The 20221-nt window shown below is 36.8% G+C and overlaps 1 protein-coding gene and 1 long non-coding RNA gene across 2 annotated transcripts; both read left to right on the plus strand.

Moving 5' to 3' along the window:
• The first annotated feature begins 1945 nt into the window (after window positions 1-1945).
• On the plus strand, window positions 1946-10260 carry LOC132629370 (uncharacterized). The gene is made up of 4 exons (XR_009578204.1): window positions 1946-2110; window positions 2275-2342; window positions 6535-6622; window positions 10161-10260. It is a non-coding gene; the product is annotated as an uncharacterized LOC132629370 (long non-coding RNA).
• A 46-nt stretch (window positions 10261-10306) lies between these two features.
• LOC132628417 (uncharacterized) lies at window positions 10307-13515 on the plus strand. The gene is made up of 5 exons (XM_060344200.1): window positions 10307-10695; window positions 10800-10920; window positions 11006-11272; window positions 11368-11487; window positions 13249-13515. Exons 1-5 carry the CDS (start codon window positions 10307-10309, stop codon window positions 13513-13515), a joined length of 1164 nt encoding a protein of 387 aa, XP_060200183.1.
• Window positions 13516-20221: the final 6706 nt, after the last annotated feature.

Raw genomic sequence — 20221 nt, forward strand, 5'->3', positions numbered from 1 at the left:
TGTTGGTGTTGTACTTGTGTTGTGATCGATGGATGAGGTATTTCTTAAAACTTGGCAGACTTGTGGAATAGAAGCTTAACCTAGGCTATGACCCGATGATGTCGGGATATTTTGTGCCTGTTGATTATTGTTGGCTATCTTATCTGTTTATCTGTTGATTTTTGTATTTCATATGCATTATTTATTCTTAGTCGGTCTATGATGCTTATCAGTACGTGTGTTGTACTGATACTACTCTTGCTTTAATTTTTCTGAGTGCAGAGTTTGAGACAGGTTCTATATCGAGGCCCCGAGTTTAGCCCCCAGGCTTCTTATCTCGAGACTGGAGGGTGAGCCACCTGCCATCCTGTAGTCCTAAATCTCTTCTTTTATTGTCTATCTTTATCCCTTAGACAGTATTCCCTTGTGATTGGACAATTATTATATTTCTAGACATGTATTTTGATTAGTCGTTCTTGTACTGTGACTTCAATCCTTGGGAGGTGTATTTGTATTTGACTTAGTATTCCAAACTTATGTTTATGTATGTTTTAAGACTTATTGTTGTTGGTGTTATTTATTTCCGCTTATTTATAAAATCGGCTAAGTAATGTTTGAGGGGATGGTCTGCCCACCGGAGTGAGGGTCAGTGTAGGTACCATCATGACCATGATTTGGGTCGTGACACAAACACGGCATGGGGAAGAACAAATATGTTCTTACACGTGCTCCAAAAACTTGAGAAAAGTCTGAATCTTTGAAGAAGAACTCCAAAAGCTTGAATCTTGAACCTTGAGATGGGTTTTCTTGAAAACCATAGGATAGGAACAATGGACTTTCACTTAGAATTCATATGTTGATGTTAGAAACACTTGGAAGAGGCTTACCTTGGTGTAGGAGGATGATGGGAAGAGAGAATGGTCATTCTAGGGCTTGAGCATGTGAAGAATGAAGTCAAAAAGCCAAAAAAATGAAGTTTTAATGTTGTTGTCGGACCCATTTTACGCTCACTTTAGGCCCATTTTATGGCCCGTAAATTATTTTATGGCCCACAAATCATACCGTGAAACCATAACAGTGTGCTGGATCTTTTGGACATTTTTACGGCAAAATTATCTATCGGAGTCGGCAAAACACTATGTAGTAAATCGTACATAACCTTTTGTATGTCCGTTTGACCTCCACCATATACCGATGGCAAGATATTTCAAAGGGCTGCAACTTTCATGTTGGAGGTTTTCCCAAATTCCTTATACATTTTGCCATATTCTTGATTAAAGTGAGGCTTTGTGCAAACTCACTTGGAAACATGCTCCGTAGGGTAGCTTTCGCGTTTACTTCATCCTAAGACTCTCCTTTTGACTTGATTAGGTTTTAAACCCCCTTTCTACACTACTCATATTGATTTCATTATACCCTGTCTTACGAGTCAAACCTTAGCCCAAATGCACGAGGTGTTTCACTAATAGTTGTTGATTTCCTTATGGGAAAGGGCCAAATATACCCATTACTATCAAAAATAGTTTAAACATACACTACTAAAGAAAACAGGTTTTCCCGACCTCAAAAAACCGACTTCAGTTGAGGTCGGAAAAAAACCGACCTCATGAGGTCGGTAAAGTCGTAATATTTATTTTTTAATTTTTTTAAAAATAAACCGACCTCATGAGGTCGGTAATATTGTACCAAAATTTGAAAAAATAATATACCGACCTCACTAGGTCGGGAATTTATTTCATGATAAATATTATAATGTTATTTTAAATAAAAAATAAAATTATTAAATATACCGACCTCGTGAGGTCGGTATAATCCTTAACAAAAATACACACACAGACTCGTTCCCATCTCTCCTCTCACTCTAACAAAAATACACACACACACTCGTTCCCATCTCTCCTCTCACTGTTCTCTCCCCCTCTCACTCTAACCCTAACTCCGGTGACGTCACCACCACGGGTTGGCCGGTCACCCCACGCCGCCGCCGTCCCTACCCACCTGAAAAAAGACTATTTCTTCCAGATCTCTCCCCCATTTTCTACGCTCTCAAACTTTCTTCACTTCATTTGAAACCATGTCTCACGCCCTTCTCTTCTTCCAATGCTCTCCACCTTCATTTTCCATCTTCTAGGTAAGCCCTAATTTCTCCTTTGATTCACTAATTTCCTTTCTCATTTTAATTCCCAAAGTTACTTCCCCTTTTTTTTGTTACTCTTACTAAAATGTTAAAGCCTTGGCTGGAACTGACCCAGTCTTTCCCTTATTTTTTTTCCTTTTCTTTTCTCAGTGATTTAGGAGATCATTGTGCTGCTGCCTCTATTGACAGCTTTGACGATTAGTAGACAACCTCCTTAATCTTTCTGGTGTGTATTTTCCTATCTCAAAATGTGCTTTCTCTATTTTAATTATTGAATTGATGCTTAATATAATTTGGAATTAGAAACACTGTAACTGTTATCTTGCTGTCTTTCGTCATGTAATTTGGAATTACAAACACCGTAATTGTTATGTTGCTGTCTTTTATCATGTAATTTGGAATTAGAAACACCGTAATTGTTATGTTGTTGTCTTTTGTCTTCCATTGTTTTGTACAACTTTATTTGGGGCATGATGGCATCATTAACTGGCCAAAATAGTAGACCATTTTGTCATATTAGTAAAGTTCGTGTAGGACTTTGACAAAAAAATAAATATAAAAAGAAAATAATTAATGAAGGATAATTAGGGGAACTGGTGATTTGGGTTTTGAACATTGAATTAAATTAAAAATTGAATTTGTTCCCTAACAATTTCAAATTTGGTGTTATTTGTGTAGATGGAATCTCGTAATTGGATGTATAATAGGACAAACGAAAACCGAGGGGGGATGAGGCAAGAATTTGTAGATGGTGTCGATGCTTTTGTTGGCTATGCAATGACACTTGAAACTTTTCTAAGTCATGGCTTGGTTAGGTGCCCTTGTGTGAAATGTCAATGTAGGAATTACGAGAATCCAGAGATTGTTAGGCTTCATCTCTATAAAGACGGCTTTCAAAAAGATTATATAGTGTGGACTAGTCATGGAGAAATGAATAGTAGTTTTGGTAGATTTTCCAGACTTTGTTGTTGGTGAAAGTACTAGGGCGGTGGAACCTAATGTCCAAAATTCTAGAATGCATGACATGGTTCAAGATGCTTATGGGATGCATTCCGATTTTGAATCCGGTAACCATGGTGAAGAAGCTCCAAATGAAGAAGCTAGTCGTTTTTTTGAACAGTTGAAAAAGGCTAGTCAGCCTTTATATGACGGGAGTCCCCACTCTCAATTGTCTATTGCTGTTAGATTATTAAGCATCAAAGCAGATTTGAATGTTCCTCAAGGTGCAATGGATGCTGTGATTGGCCTTATACATGAATTAGTTGACCCGAATTTAGAGAGACCTGAAAATTACTATAAGGCAAAAAAACTAGTGTCTAAGTTATGACTCTCGTCGATGAGAATTGATTGTTGTGAAAATGGATGCATGTTATACTATAAGGATGACGAAGGTCTAGAATCTTGTAAGTTTTGTGGAAGAGCTCGTTTTAAGCGAACTCGTAGCGGGAAGAGGGTTGTCGTTAAGGCGATGCATTACTTACCTCTTACACCAAGGTTAAAGAGGTTGTACGCATCAAATAGCTCCGCTCTTCATATGAGATGGCACAGTGAAAATAGAAGGCCGCCTGGTGTTATGTGTCATCCATCAGACGGAGAGGCTTGGAAACATTTTGACACAACATATCCAGACTTTGCGGCTGAACCACGAAACATTAGGTTGGGTTTATGTTCTGATGGATTCACTCCACATTCTGTTTCTGCCGCACCATATTCTTGCTGGCCTGTTTTTTTAACACCATATAATCTTCCACCTGAGTTGTGTATGACTAGTCCATATATATTCCTTACTTGCATCATTCCTGGCCCACGTAATCCAAAAGTTTTGATTGATGTATACTTGCAACCTTTGATTGATGAGTTGAAAATGTTGTGGGTTGAAGGGGTTGAGACGTTTGACGTTTCTCTTAAGCAGAATTTTAATTTGCGGGTCACTTTAATATGGACTATTAGTGATTTTCCTGCCTACGGGATGTTGTCTGGGTGGATGACTGCTAGAAAGTTAGCCTGTCCTTACTGCATGGAGAATATTAAATCGTTCACTTTAAAGCATGGCAAAAAAAATTCATGGTTTGATTGTCACCGTCAGTTCTTGCCAATGGATCATGAGTTTAGGAGTATGAAAAATGCATTTAGGAAGAACAAAATTGAACGAAACTATCCACCTCCAAGACTTTCGGGAGTGGAAATTTGGGAGAGGGTTGAGAACTTTCCAAAAGTTACTGAAGAACCACCGTACAAGTTCGATGGGTATGGGCTTGCACATAACTGGACCAAACAGAGCATATTTTGGGAGTTACCATATTGGAAGGATAATCTTCTCCGGCATAATCTTGATGTTATGCACATTGAAAAAAAATACTTTGATAATTTATTCAATACAGTAATGGATGTCAAGGGCAAGACAAAAGATAATCCAAAGGCAAGATTGGACTTACAGGAATATTGTATGCGTAAAGAGTTATGGTTGCAGGACAAAGGGAACGGGATCTTCAAGCCTAAGGCTAGTTATTCATTCACAATGGATCATAAGCGAAAGATTTATGAATGGGTTAAGAACTTGAAGATGTCTGATGGTTATGCATCAAATTTGGAAAAACGTGTTGATATGGCGCAAGGAAAGTTACATGGGATGAAAAGCCATGATTGTCATGTTTTCATGGAAACTTTACTCCCCAATGCATTTAGTAGCTTTCCTGCCTGAATCTGGAAGCCTATGACAAAAATTAGTTTGTTTTTCAAAGACTTGTGTTCCAGTACGTTGAGGGTAGACAACTTGGATCGGATGCATCAGAATATTCCTGTAATAACAAGTAAGTTGGAGAAAATTCTTCCACCGGGGTTCTTCGATGTGATGGAACATCTTCCAATTCACCTTGCGGAGGAAGCTCGACTCGGAGGCCCAGTTCATTGTCGTTGGATGTATCCCTTCGAGAGGTAATATGTGTAAATTTTTATTTATTTCTCTCTACTAATTTATTGTAAAAAAAAAATAGCGCTTAAAATAATATTATCCAGAACTATTGGCAAGTCTAAACGGGGTATCAAGCAGCAACATAGAGTTGAAGGATCAATTTGCGAAGCCTACCTTGCTAAGGAAACAACTCATTTCTGTTCTTACTACTTTGGGAATGATGTGCCATGCTTGCGAAACAGACCCAATCGACATTATGAAGGAGGTGAGAATGATGCTTTAGCAAAGCCAATATCAATCTTCAATCAACTGGGTTCAGGTTCAAAAAAACGTACAAGACAATTTAATGATATGGAGTCTAAAATTGCATCGATACATGTCTTGCTAAATTGCTCGGAAGTTCAACGATATTATGAGTAAGTTATTATTATTTTGCACTAAATATCCAAGTACAAAGCATAACAACTAACTCAAACTCCATTTTGTCGGACAGCTACTTTGTGCATCTAAATGGCATTGAAAAAGTGTACGACCAGTTTGGGAAGTGGTTTAACAATTATGTAAGTGTTACAGCATTTTCACAAAGTTAATATAATTTAAAAAGTGCGCATTATATTATTGCTAACTTACTATTTCTTAACTACTAATAGGTTTACAGTACAGAGTATGGTTACCATGACCAACTTTTAAAGGACATATCTTGGGGACCCGGTATGGTCTATTCTATGGACAAATATGTGGCAAATGGTTTTAAATTTACTATCGAAGAACTATCTAAGCATACGAAAACTAACAACAGCGGGGTTTGGGTTAAAGGTGGCGATGGAAACCAAGCCGGGGTCGATTATTATGGTGTAATTAAGGAGATCCTAGAATTGGAATATTTTGGTGGTGGCAAAAAAAGAATTGTACTTTTTCGGTGCAAGTGGTTTGATACAACCCCAAATAGAGGTACAAGGGTACTCAAGCAGTATAACATCATAGAAGTAAATCACACGAGGGAGTATGCGGCTTATGATCCTTTCATTATTGCACAAAATGTTAGACAAGTGTACTATGCTCCTTATCCCTTGCGTCCAGATAAGTCTGCTTGGTGGGTGGTAATTAAAGTCAAGCCTGTGGGTCGAGTGGAAGTGGAGAATGTGTTGCCTGTTGCGTTCCAGGATGACGACATATCAGTTGTTCACAAAACAGTTGACAATGAGTTAGAAGATGATTTAGAGCATGCAGAACACATATTGGAAGAAATAAATGCAGAGGTGAACGAATGTAATAATGGAAATGAAACAACTGATGAAGAAGAATGGTCAGAAGAGGGAGATGGGGATGAGGATTAATAGCAATTAGTAAGTATTTTTTTTAGCTTTATTACTCGATTTTCGAATACTATCAGTGTTTTGAAATTAGCAACTTTTATGAAATTACATTTTTTGTGTGTCTTTATTCTTCCTCCTTAGCCTCTTAAAAGCATCCTTATGTTGTTTCTTTCTCTTTTGTTTCCTTTCAGATACCTCAACGAAGACATTCTTTGAGCCATTTCGACATTTTAGAGATCTAAGAGGGGTAATGCACTTGACAATCTTGATGGTGTAGTGGTACGTTTTATGATTTTTTCATAATGTTTCTTCATAACAAAATGTAGTGTTCTTTCGCACTATCATTTGATAATTTACAGTACAGAGTATGGTTACCATGACCAACTTGTTTTTTTGCCTGTAAGTTTACTAGGCTACAGCATAAGTATGAAATACCAAAAAGTGCATTTATTTGCTTGATCAAGATATCTGATGATTCCAAAAGTGACATTTTAATAAGATTTGATGACTAATTCAGTCAGAAAGCTTAATCAGCAGGAGAACTAAGAAAAAACACCATCTTTGTATTCTTTAGCTTTGACCTTACTGTACAAATTGTTTGGAATCACATTTTCAGCCCAACAGACTGATGGTTAATTTGTGGTAGCTACACCAGTAATAGTAGCTGATTATTTTTGTTATGTAGATGTTTGCACACTATTACTTTGGGTCTGTGTAGATAACTTGATTGTGCATTAGTCTAATTCATTTAAGTACATAAATTACATTTTTTTATCTTGATAAGGGAATTAGGCATTAGTTTAGTTGGATGTCTGAGTACATGTTGACTGCAAACACCTGAATGATGCCAATATTTTGCTGAAGAGTTTGAAACCTTTGTTGCACTTGGCCTGGTTTAGTTCAATTGATTATTATTGGGGTTTTATCATTTCACCTTAGATGAACTTAAGTTATGATTGTTTTAACAATATTGGTACATGAGGTTAAATTTGGTTTAGACTTATTTGAATTAGCTTAGCTATCCATCAGCTTCATGTTAAAATAACTATGGCCTGTGATTAGTGTATTCTCCAAACTCATACTAGTTAAATTTATTTAGCTTGATATACTATGTCTGTGTGTACTGGTTTTTCTTATGGTCAATCCATCTGCTATGTTTACTTGAGTTTGTTGCCAGCGAAGTAATATGAAATAAGAATGTACTTCTAGCTAAACCTTCTTATTTGGCTAAGTTCATATCCAAGCTTACTTGAGTCAAGTGTGCTGCTTTTCCCTGTAAGTTTGGGAGTTTGAGCTTATGCTTTCATTTTACATGCTTAGATCTCAGTCAAGGCTTAAAAGCACTGAGAAAGTCAGTTTTAAGTGAACGTTTGTTACCTTGACTGGACCATGTCTCTCAAATGACACTCTCATGTGCAAATAGAACACTAACTTATTAATACAAGCTGCACACAATTTATGCATTGCTGGTTCAATTTAGTTTGTTACTGCTGCATTTCAGTTGAGTCTATTTGAGGTTTCATAAGCTGGTTTTGGTGAACTGGAGAGTCTGAGCCCATGTACCTACTCTATGTGCTTGGTTTTAGACCTAGTTAGTTAAATGTATGGTCTCTTTGTGTAGAATGCTGAAACTGAGTTTTCCTACATGGACACCCAACTACTATGATCATGTTTTTGTTTTGTAGTCCATTTGATTGTCAATATACCTGCAATATACTTCCCAGCAGTATTGCACAATCTTCAAGCTGTATTGTTTCCTTGCAGTTGCTGCAAATAGCCCTTGCAGCCTTTGTTGCTTTTTGCTCCAGTGATGCAGTTCATCTTGTGACACCACTGAGCAAACAAGTATCATGAATGAACTACATCACATCATGTGTACTCTAGTATCAATTACTACATAACCAAGTCCCATATCAAGTTCAGAGGAATTGAATCAATGGAACAGTAGTAATCATCAACTGCATCTTTGTGAGCCTGCAGAACAAATTACCATCTGCATATGAACTACAACATATATTGCCTCTTGTTGCATCTGTTCATTTCTTCCAATATCTTGTGTAGATTGCATTAGTGTAGACTGCTACACCAATCATTTGCTACTGTCCATTAATTGTCCATGCTAACCTGCAAAATATAGCACTACACCAGCAACCAAGAAATTGCTACTCTTTTTCATAACTGATTCCCTGCAGTTGCAGATGAAACAAAACTACACCACATCATTTCCTCGTAAGGATCAGTGATGTAGTTATATTTCCTGGCCATCTTGTGCTGATCAGAAGTGGCTTGCCAGATCAGCATCATTTTCATCCTGGCACCAGACCATCTAAGCTGCCACTTGCAATTCAAGCTGCAGTGGTTCCCTTCAGTTGTTATATGTATAATGCAGCCATCTTGCAGCCCTCCACACTATTCCTTCAAATCTGCATTTTATCTCCAAGACAAAATCCTTGTTCCTCCATGAACACCTCCAACCTTCTCTGCGGATTCTCCCCTTTTTTTTCTCCTCCTGGTGCACAGCAGCAGCAAATATGCTGCATTTATGCACACCAACAGCAAAGCACCTTGTGCACAGCCCAAACCAAGGCTGCAAAGCTCCTGTAATGCATATCTGAAGGAGGCCAGGAGTAGAAGAAATACTGTTGCTGCCCTATTGTAACTCCCATAGCTGTTAGTTCCTCCTTGTAATTTCCTCCAGTTGTACACTTCAGCTGAGGAACTAAAGAATCAAAGAAGCATCAGCCTGTGTGTACAGCAACCAGCAGCTAATGCATCTCCCACTTCTTGTTGTTTTTAGCTATAATCCTTCAGCTGCACATTATCTCAGTAAAATTATGTGTGTTTCCTAGCTGCTGTACACAGCAGTGTTATGGCCCAGCATTACTGTGCAGTTGCACATCATTTGGTAATCAACTTCCTGATCATCCTGGCCACCTTAAGTTGTTCATGCCAACAACCACCTCCAGCCTTCTCTGCACATTATCATTTTTTTTTGTGTGTTCCCCTCCTGGTGCACACCAGCAGCACCTTGTGCACCAACAGCAACCAAACTAAGGCTGCAAGAGCACCTTGTGCCTTTCATGTTGCAAACAGGCCCGATTCTTGTCACCAGAAGCCTTTCCATGCTGTTCCTCTGATGTTGACCGAGGCAAGGCTATGATGCAGCAGCATTCAACCTACTGCAGTAGTAAACATCCAGCCTTCTCTGCATCTTCACCCCCCCCCCCCCCCCCCCCCCTTTATTTTTTTTATGTTCCCTTCCTGGTTGCCCCCAGCAAAACAAGTGCTGCATTTAGCTGCACCAGGTCTGAGTTGCTGCTGTTTTACAACTTGCCAAATTTTCCTCCATGGAAAAATCCTTGTTTCTCCATGACTTCTGGTGTTTATTCCTTGCTGCAACCATCAAACACCTCCAACCATTGTCTGCACCTCCCCCCCCCCCCCCCCCCCCTTTTTTCCATTCCAACAGCAGCAAGTGCTAAAATGAATCAGTGACAACTTTCTTGTAAAAAAGAGTTGCCGCGTAGAATTACCACGCAAGGTCTTATTTTTTGTAGTCACAATGTCTAAATTTACCCCCTGCTGTTTATTTTTTATTTTTTTCAAATTTTCCAAACATCAAGTTATGCACCTTTTGATTCACTTCACCATATTTTTTGAATCTGCCACTTGCTTGCATTTTGAACTATAGCATGTTTTTTTTTTGGTAGCCAAATCTAATAAAGTGTATTAGAGTAACAAACATGTATTACTACTACTATGTATTGCTTTTCGATTAATTTATATTTGCGATACTTACACATATTATTGTATATAGATGGCAGGTGAAAAAAAGGGTAAGAAAACAAAGAAGGCTAAGGAGATGGGGGTTTCCCAGAGCCACCACAAAACCTTGTGATTAGAGATAGAAGCCCGTCGCCACATCTCCCACCACGCGGTGCTCCATTGCCTCATGATCCCCTCATGAACGGCATTGCATATAGTCTTCCACCTCCATATAGCTTTGGTCGTCCCTATATGGCTCCACGCGAGAGCTTTACTGAGGCGCCTCCCCAGAGCCCCTCGATGATGTCCACACCAGGTTATCCTACCCCACAGGGCTTCACTCGGTATACTTCCGGATCTCAGCAGGCTACGTCTAGTGGTACTCCGATGGCCACTCCCAGTCCGACTGCATCACATCATTCTTCATCATCTATTGAACAGCACAATATTACGGGTCCAGATCTTCCAGAAAGTAGTACTGCGCCTCACACTCCTACCGCGAATGACTTACGTAGAGGTTTAAGTGCTTCACAACTGGAATCTTATGATTCATCAGGGCGACTGATCATCGAGCCTGCAGGATACGGGTATGAGTTTCCTTCTGCTAGAAGCGCTCCTATCACCAGTTGCCTTTATAAAAAGATTATGCACTAAATCAATTCTAAGTGGTTAATTTTTATATTTTTGGTAGTTCGTCACCAGACAAAGCTTTAAGACTCCTTACGAATGAGATAGAAAAACTATTTAAAGACTCACCTACTTGGGGCCAGATGTCACCAAATCGCCAAAGACAGATCTATTTTGCATTTAAGGTATATGCATTTATTATTTTTAAGTGTACAATCCAGTTATATTGATCGATTCCTTATTAATAAACTCATTTACTTTTCATTGCAGGAAAAATGTGTCTGGTGCCCGAAACATGAGACGCAGCTAGCCCAAAACTTCCAGAAGAAAGCTCAGCGCTTACTAAGTGACATGTTAGGAAAGGTTCGTGAATCTAATACGAAGCCTAAGTGGATCCTTCCTGAAAACTATGCCAAGCTACTTCATTACTGGGCAACTAATAAAAGATTCTTACAACTAAGTGACATAGGGAAGAAGGCTAGAAATTCGACAAAAGGTGGCTCCCTACACACTAGTGGGGCTATGAGCCAAGAGGCCGTGAAGAGGAAGCTGGAAAGTCTACCTTAAGTGTACTTGTAGGATTGTGAATTTACTTTATTTTCTTTATGTCTAATAAATTTATTCTTTTGCAGGAACTAAAACGGGGGACGCCAGTGCCTCAAGATGAGGCGTTCAAGATCACTCACGTGAAGAAGAAGGCAAACACTAATGATCCAGACCAGTGGTGTGAGGAACGGGCTAAGCAGACCTACGTAAGCTTCCTTTTATCTACTTCATCTAGTTTGTATATGGATTGAAGTAAACTGAATACTAGTTCACATCATCTTGACAGTATTTTAGTAGGAAAATATGCTTGTGTTGACAATGGCTGGAATCATGATAACAAAGTGAAGAGTAAAATCAGTAGTTAAACCTGTTTTTTTTTTTAAAGTCACTGCCACAATAAACATTTATATAACTTGATATATTATACCACATCAAATTAACTTACCTTCGTATTCCTTTTTCTATAACAGCTAATATGTCTCAATGTCAAACAAGTTGGGGCTAGCTATATGATTCTTGTTGTCCATGTCGCTCAATTTGAGCTCATCTCAGGCTGATATTATACAAAATAAAATGGTTGGAGAGTTTTTAGTGGCAGAAAATTGTGATAATATGTGACACCAACTGTTTGGCTCTATTTTAAATTAGTACTGTAGAGAAAGATGTCAAGAAATGTGGAAGTGAGTCCTATAAGGAGATTGGCTGCCAGCATGAATTCCCCAATGGATTTAATTGCTAAGAAGATAGGCATAACTCCCTTCCTCATGCTGATTATCAGAAAGTAGGGAATGTATTGACTCAAGTGAGAGGAATGAAGGACACACAAGATTTAAGAGGAAGAATTTTAGGTCTCATGCTAGATAACTTACCTTAATTATTATCACGTTTGAATAAAAAAATTGATGTCTGAACAAGGTACTTTAATTACTATTAAGTTTATGTGTGCATGTTGATAGGTTAATTGAAGATACCCTGTGAAGCATTATAAAGTAATTCATCATCGGTGGTAATATGTAATGCTTCTTGTACCCAAGATTGTGCAGGCTATGTCTCTCCTTGAAACTACTTTTCGGATTACTACTGTAGTACTGTTAAATGAGCTTATGTGAGTGATGATGCATTATTGGTTAAATGCTTCTGAAGCTTTTGCCTCTCTTGCTTTGCTGCAACTTTGCAGCAAGATCACTTGAAAAGACAAACCTGTAAGAAGATAAAGAAAAGTAAAAAAGAGGAAATGATCACTAGAATAACATATGAATTTGGTCATTGGGAATCTGATACACTGATAGGATCATCAATGTCTTTCTTTAGGATAAAAACTAAATGAATTTAGCGTCCGTTGATCCTTTTGTGACGGTACTTTATGCTTCAGCATGTCTATTAACACCGTCATATCATCTAGTTGGACTTAGAAGTTCTGTTTTATTCCTACTGTCAGTTTGTGTCTAGTTTTACCATGTAGTTCATGTATTCTTTTTCGGTGCCTTCATCTTCTTGTGTCTGTTTATGTACTTCATTCAGCCATAGAGAAAAAGTTGTACTTTGTAGGTATTCTTATGTGATATATCAACCTGTGACATAAATTGGGAATGACAGTTTGGTGCCTAAAGAGAACTCCACGTTCCTTTTATGCACTCTGATGGACATTAGAAGTCACATGCTACTGGTGATGTGGCCAAATTTGGCCAAACATCTCAAGTAAAAGGGATCTTCTTTACTAGTGGTCCAATTGCATATGTGGATGACAGCCCTAACTATTCTATTTGTAGCTCACCTGAAGCTAGATGGTTAAGTTTATTGAACTCGGTTAAACTATTCTTTTAGTTGAATTGTTAGTAGTATTGATTTCAACCATGTTCTATTTTGGTTGTTTACTAAACATTTGATAGTTTTTTCTATTGAATTCGAGATTTAACTTGGTTGCTAATTTTACTTTCTAATTTCATAATCAATTTCAACATTCAAAGGCGGAGTTTCTTCATACTCAGTCACCCAACACACAGCTGACAGAAGAACAAATGGAGGAAAGGAGGCTTGAGAATGTTGGTGGTCCCACTAGGTTTGGCACAGCTTACGGAATGCCACATCGTGCATTTCGTCAATACCGGTCTCCCCTGGAAGGCCTACATTCTTCCAATATCGAGTCGTTTGATAGAGTGAGTGCCATGGCCATGGAGCAAAATATTGCTGAGCTATCTAGCCAACTACAGGCCTCAGAGGAAAGGGAGAGGTGAAGGGATATGCAGTTTGACGGTATGAGGGCCCAATTAGACGCATTACTTGCTTCGAGGGGGATTCCCTCATGTGCCGATGATGCTCGTAACCCCCATACTCAATCTAGTGGTGCGGATGATGATGGGACTCACGTGTCAAACACACAAAGGCATGCTTGAATGTTAATGTTGTGGTGGATTTGTGGATTGTGTAAGTGTTTTGTGGATGTTTGCGACGGGTGAAGTAGTCTAGTGTTGTATACTAACTTAGTGTAGATTAGTTTAATGTTTTGTGGATATTTGTAAAGGTTGAAGTAGTTTAATGTCTCTTTTGAATGTTTCAATGACGTTTTGATTCAACTTTGAAGTAGTTTCGAATTCAATTTGATGTATTGGTGGTTGTAGTATATGTGTTTGTTGAAGTAGCTTAATGTTTTATGTATTTGTAGTAGTTTGATGAATTGTTGGCTGCTATTTGAGTTGGTTTTAGTTGAATACTGCATTGTTTTCATCTTGACAGGGGGCAGCTGGAATGGTAGTTAGATTCTACCAATTTTTTTCCAGAATACCGACCTCATAAGGTGGGTTTCTGAAAACAAAAATTCAAAAAATTAAAAATTAACGACTTCATGAGGTCGGTTTTATGGAAAATTTCCCAAAAATTGTAAATTACCGATCTCATGAGGTCGGTATCATGCGAAATTCTCTACAAATTACATGAGGTCGGTTTTCTGTAAAATTTTCCCAAAAATTAGAAATTACCGACCTCATGAGGTCGGGTTTCTGTAAATATTTTGCAAAAATTGTAAAATTCCGATCTCACAATGACGAAAATCTAAAACCATATATTACATAATCATATAAATTACCGACCTTATGAGGTCGTTAAACCCATATCATTATATTATTAATATAATTACCGACCTAATGAGGTCGGTAATTTATATAATTAATATGCGACGTAAAAAAATTTACCGACCTCGTGAGGTCGTTTTTTTGCGACCTCGTTAGGTCGGTTATATTACCGACCCACTCTTTTCCGACCTCATGAGGTCGGAAATAGCCATTTTTTGAGGTCGATAAAACCTGTTTTTTTAGTAGTGATAGCCCTTGTTTGAGTTTCGGTCCAAATATACTCCTTCCGTCATACTTTTGTCGAAATATACGCCTCCCATTATACTTTGACACAAATTTTCCTTTAATTTTGATGGAGTAACTCTCATCAAACTGAGAATCAAATGGCGTACTCCCAATTTTAAATACCCATATTTTTAAGAAACTCACCCGATTGTCATGGTTCAAACAATGACTTGTTTTGCCATGTAATAGAGTAGAAGTACAGCTAAAATGACTCCCTATTTCATTTTGCTCTGAATGAAGAACTAATCCACCTACAAAGAAATCTTTCCCATGATTGGAACATTATTTTCTGAAGAAAATCAGCTATAAACATTTTATATTGTCCAAGATAGCTTCTTGATTTATTCTGAGGAGACTATCTTCTTCAGGATGCTAGAAGAAAAAAAATGAAAAAAAAAAAAGACACTCCATCAGAATAAATAATATGAAAAAGTTAAAACTTGTAACCCACTCATTAAGGTTCTTTTGTTTATAAGTTATTATCCTGAGTTCATCAATGATAACTTTATATATAAATATGTTCATGAAGTTAACTGGATAGGAAGATGAAGAATAACCCTAATCTTCCATTTTTCTCTTAAAATCTATGTTGCTCGCATCTTTCAAAAATATAGCCGTTCTCGTGTTAGATCCTTCTAAAAATACATAATTTTTAGGGGATCAGACATACATCTCCCGATCTTTTTAAGAGTCCGAGCAACATAGCTTAAAACTATTTTCTTTATCTATCTTTTCAGAATCTTGGGGTTAGTCTTCCTAGGCGAAATGAATTTGTAGTATGAAGAAATGGAAAAATGAATTTAATGAGTAAGTACCAGTGTTTTGTTTACCTAGCAAAGTAGTATTGGCATTTAGTAGTTTCATCTCATGTACAAACAAAGATACATAACTAATTCAAACAGCCAAATAGCGGTAGAGATGTGTGTTTTATTCAATGTGGCAGTTCAAGATTGATTTGGAACGTCAGTCCTAGCTGGAATACTTGCTTTTCCATGTCCTCATCAGCTGCCATAAAAGTAAGGACACACTCATTTGACACTCTTCTTTGACTAAATTCTGCTCTTTTCTTCTTCAATTGACTAGGTTTTTGTTTTACTCTACCTTGTGCTTCATTCTCATTTGCATTTGATTTCTTTGTTATTTCGAGTTTTCCCTTTTTTCTTTGTTATCATTTATCAGTTGATCTGTTTCTCTGCTATGTTTGGAGATGTTTAGAATTTGATTTTTGATTCATTTTTCTAGCTAGTTATTTGACGTTTGATACCTTTGTGAAGAACTTTGGTCTAGGGTTCATTCTTTTAGATATCAGGTAGATTTCCATGCATCTTAGCCATGGTTATGAAGCTAAGTTCCGTACTTGTTTCTGGAAATTGATCATATTAATTTCGTATGGCTTGTTTTAACGTCACCTACTGCAAAAAGAAGTATAAAAATTTATAAGAATGAAGATACCATTTTTATCGGCCACAAAAGAGGAGAAGAAGAAGATGATGAAAAGAAAAAAAAAATGGGTGGGGTCAGGTTATACGGGTATCACGACCCAAATCAAGGATCATGATGGCACCCACACCAACCCTCCGGTGGGCGAACCATCCCCTTAATCAAATTACTTAATCACTTTAAAGATTAACATCAATTATACGAACAATAATTAATAAGTCTAAATCATATCATAAATACGGAATGTGCAGATAATAAGTCAAATATGTCTCCCCAAGGACGTGAAGTCACTAGTACAAGAACAACTAATCCAAAACAACTTTAGGAATAATACATCAGTCTGAAAAAAGAGTAGTGGACAATAAAAGATAAGAATCTAGGGCTGCAGGCTGGCAGGTGGCTTACCCTCAGAATCTCAGCAAAATAGCCTCCAGGCTAGAATCGGGGCCTTGATGTGGATCCCGTCTCAAACTTTGCACTCAGAAAAAGTATAACAAGAGTAGTATCAATACACACACGTACCGTTAAGCACTATGAACAAACTAAGATTAGTTCACGCATATGGAAACACAAAATCAACATGTCAAACAGATAAGTAAACAATAACCATCAAGAGTCACAAATATCTCGAAACCAAGTCATAGCCTAAGTTTAAGCTTCTATACCGCAAGTGTGCCAAGTCCTCTGTAATTCCTCAAAATAAGCCACAATAGGAGTACAAATCAATAAATCCAATGGGTCAATGTATGATGTGATGATGAGGAATGCAATGCAATGAGATGAATGCATTGCAATGCAATGACAAATAACTCGAACCTGTACACACATGCTGTTAGCATTTGTCGCTTCAACAGTCATGACCATGGGGGACCCCCGGCGTCCTTGTACTAGCCACTCTGCACATACCTCGGATCGTGACTCTGCCACTATACGTCCGCACATACCTCAGATCGATAGCATTAACGATACAATTTTTATCTTTCTCTTTCTTTCCTTTTTAAAACGTTTCCATAATTTTCTCATCAAACTATTTCCAAAACTTGTTCATCATGAATGAATGTATGAATGCAATAATGAGGAAATCAAATGCAATCAGTGCCAATGAATATAATATGGAGATCAAAAAGTACAATAAATCAATCCAACTTTCGCATGAATTATCAAACCATCATGGAAACTTATCAAATATTATATTACAATTGCTACAGTTCACTCTTACGCGGGCTCGTAAAGCTACTAAGAGGTTGTTGGTGCTCTAATTGCATTTTAGTATTTTAGAGTCGCCACCTAATTTATTTAGGAAAAACTAGGAAAACCGGGTAAAAAGATTATTCAAGCAAGAGAGAAATCTTTGGTACCAAAGTTCGAGGTAAGGGTTCTGGTGATCCCTTAGGGAAGGTTTTACTCACACTATTATTAAAGATCTGTAGAATACGGTTGACTTACGAGAAAATGTGTGATTAATGTATTATTTGCTAAAAAATGTTTAGCTTTCCGAAAAATGCCATTCATTTCTTTATCATAAACTCAATAAAAATTTGGCAAAAAGTCCCCTTAGAAAAGAAGTTTTTGGGTTTGAAAATCCGCGTAAGTGTTCAACTCACTTTATTGCCGGACTAGGACACGCCAGGGATTTCTCCCGAGTAGAGTCGCTACTATTCTAGTCCTAATAAAATGAGTTTAGTTCTTATGGGTTTTACTATATATAATATACAAAAATATGGAGTATATCTCCCCTTTTTTTATATGTATATACATAAGAAAAATGAAAGTATTTTATCAAGCCCATTTTATACACTTTAAAGCTCATAAGTCAACTTTATATTCCAACCAAAGTCCATTTTTCCTCAAACTGGCCCAAATGTATTCCTTTATTTCAGCTCGCGGGTTTCTTGGCTTTAGGCCCAATCAGTCTCAACTTTCTTAAATTTCACAAGTCCAGAATCAATTTTTAGTCTCTGAAAATATGGTAACCTCTTATTTCAACAATTGGTCCAAGTCTAGAAAGTTGTTCTTTTACCATCATATAAACACATTTTGAAGTCAACTTATTTTCAAACCAGATTCAATTTTAATGAAAAAACAATAAGCAATGTTTATTCTTTATTGTGGGCTTAAGGCCTAACAACATTTACTAGATTTTAATAAGGACGAAAGGTCCAAAATTTATTACTTGATTATTTGAAAAAATCACCTAATCTTACTTGCAAAAGAAAAGTTGAACCAGTTTTAAGTTTTGGCTTTAACACCATTAAATACCCGATTCATACAACTTTAAAAATGAACCAAGTTTGAAAACTTTTTGAGGCGACTTTCCTAAAATACTATGCGTTTTCCTAAGTTCTAGCATATAAGGGTTTCAATATGCTATATATTTGTTTACATATACAATACAAATATACACATGCAAAATATATATGAAGCAAGAGAAGGGAGAAACAAAGTAAATTTTAACTAATGGGTCTACCCAAACCCATTAATGCCATTTTTACCTATGACTGGGGCCTTCAATATATTAGCTTCCATTATCAACCATCAGACTCGATTAAGAAAGAGTGAGGCCAACAAGGTTCAATGCGGAGAAAGAGGCCTAAATGGCTTAGGGCATTTTACATGCGTCATAAAAAATAATAAGGATTAGAGATTGTTTATACTAAGTACAAAAACTAATTGAATATATAAAATTCGTGTGTACAAACAAACAAGGCATAAAAGAACGAACAGTCCCTAATTTAAACTAAATGATACAGACAGAACCCAAATTTTAATCCGTAATAATAAGTGTAAACAATGGCCCAAAATACAAAGAAATAGACCATGATTAAATGAGGCCCAATATAAACAAAAATGTAGATTTTAATACAAGCTCATATAGCTATACTTAGAGAAGAGGTAGAAATGGACCAATCAAATAAAAGCAGGTCTTATATTTATCCAAAAGTATACAAAATATACTTCTTTGTATACACTTTCAATGTGCACAAGTCATGTATACTTTGTATACATTCAACCCATGACACAAACATAAACAACACATATAAGATAAATGTAAAGTTTTCATGAAATTAACACTCAGTTTTTGCACAATAATCCAAACAAGAACAAATTTAGAATTTCCAGTGAAAGAAAAAATGTAATTAGCTATCCTTTTAGTCAAGACCAATTGACCTAAACCTTTTCAACATGACAAAGTAGATTCTTTTAAAATAGAGGACTGTGTATACTAGGTGACTTGTTCCATATAGTCCTGTACTAACAGGAAATTAGCTGTTCAAGATACAACTAGAGCAAGAAAAGAAAAAAGTGTTCATTTATAGTTAACCATATATTTTTACTTCGAATATAGTACCAGACCACACAGTGTACATGTATTCAACTTGGATCATATTCAAAAGAAGTACTGGATTGATTATTATTTTTTTAAGATTTGACTAAACTGCTACTTGATCAGTGAAGCTTTCTCATTATTAAATGTGAAACTCAAACTATGATTGACAGTTTCAAGTAGCAAAATAGTGATTTGGACAATACCAGGTAGGACTTAAAGATACAAGATATTCAGACATATACAAAACAGGACCAACTTCCTCTTTAAAATCTGAGTAAAACAATATAAGTGTACAAACAACTCATGAAGACAAACAAGATTGCCTAAATGAGATTAAGAACCTAAATTTTTCTCTTTTTAAAACAATAGAACCAAGCTGCCTTAGCTAAAACCAATATAATCATTCTAACAGTGTCCAAACAAAGAATGACAAGTGGAATGGATCATGGACTAACGTCTAAATCTCTATTAATTTGAAATCCTTTTTAACAGAAAAACAAGCTCAAACAGTTTAGATAAACCATCATACTACAACAACATTAGGAAATTAGAACTCATCTCAGGTTTATAAACTTCAACAAAGTCACAGACCAAGCTTCAAAGTTTAAAAAAAACATTCTTTATTAGGTTCTTAGATAAGAGATCAAAGACTAATAACTAAGCCAATCCAACAAGATCCCAGATAAAAATAAAACAGGTCCTTCATTTTTAAAATCAAGCAAACAAAAGAGCATATAGAAAATCACAAGTTTAGACTTTAAAAGACCCAACATAGTATACTTACTTAAGCAGTCGTGACTTGAGAAAAACAGGATCTAG

Source organism: Lycium barbarum, chromosome 2, assembly GCF_019175385.1.
Source record: "Lycium barbarum isolate Lr01 chromosome 2, ASM1917538v2, whole genome shotgun sequence".
Classification (NCBI taxonomy): Eukaryota; Viridiplantae; Streptophyta; class Magnoliopsida; order Solanales; family Solanaceae; genus Lycium; species Lycium barbarum.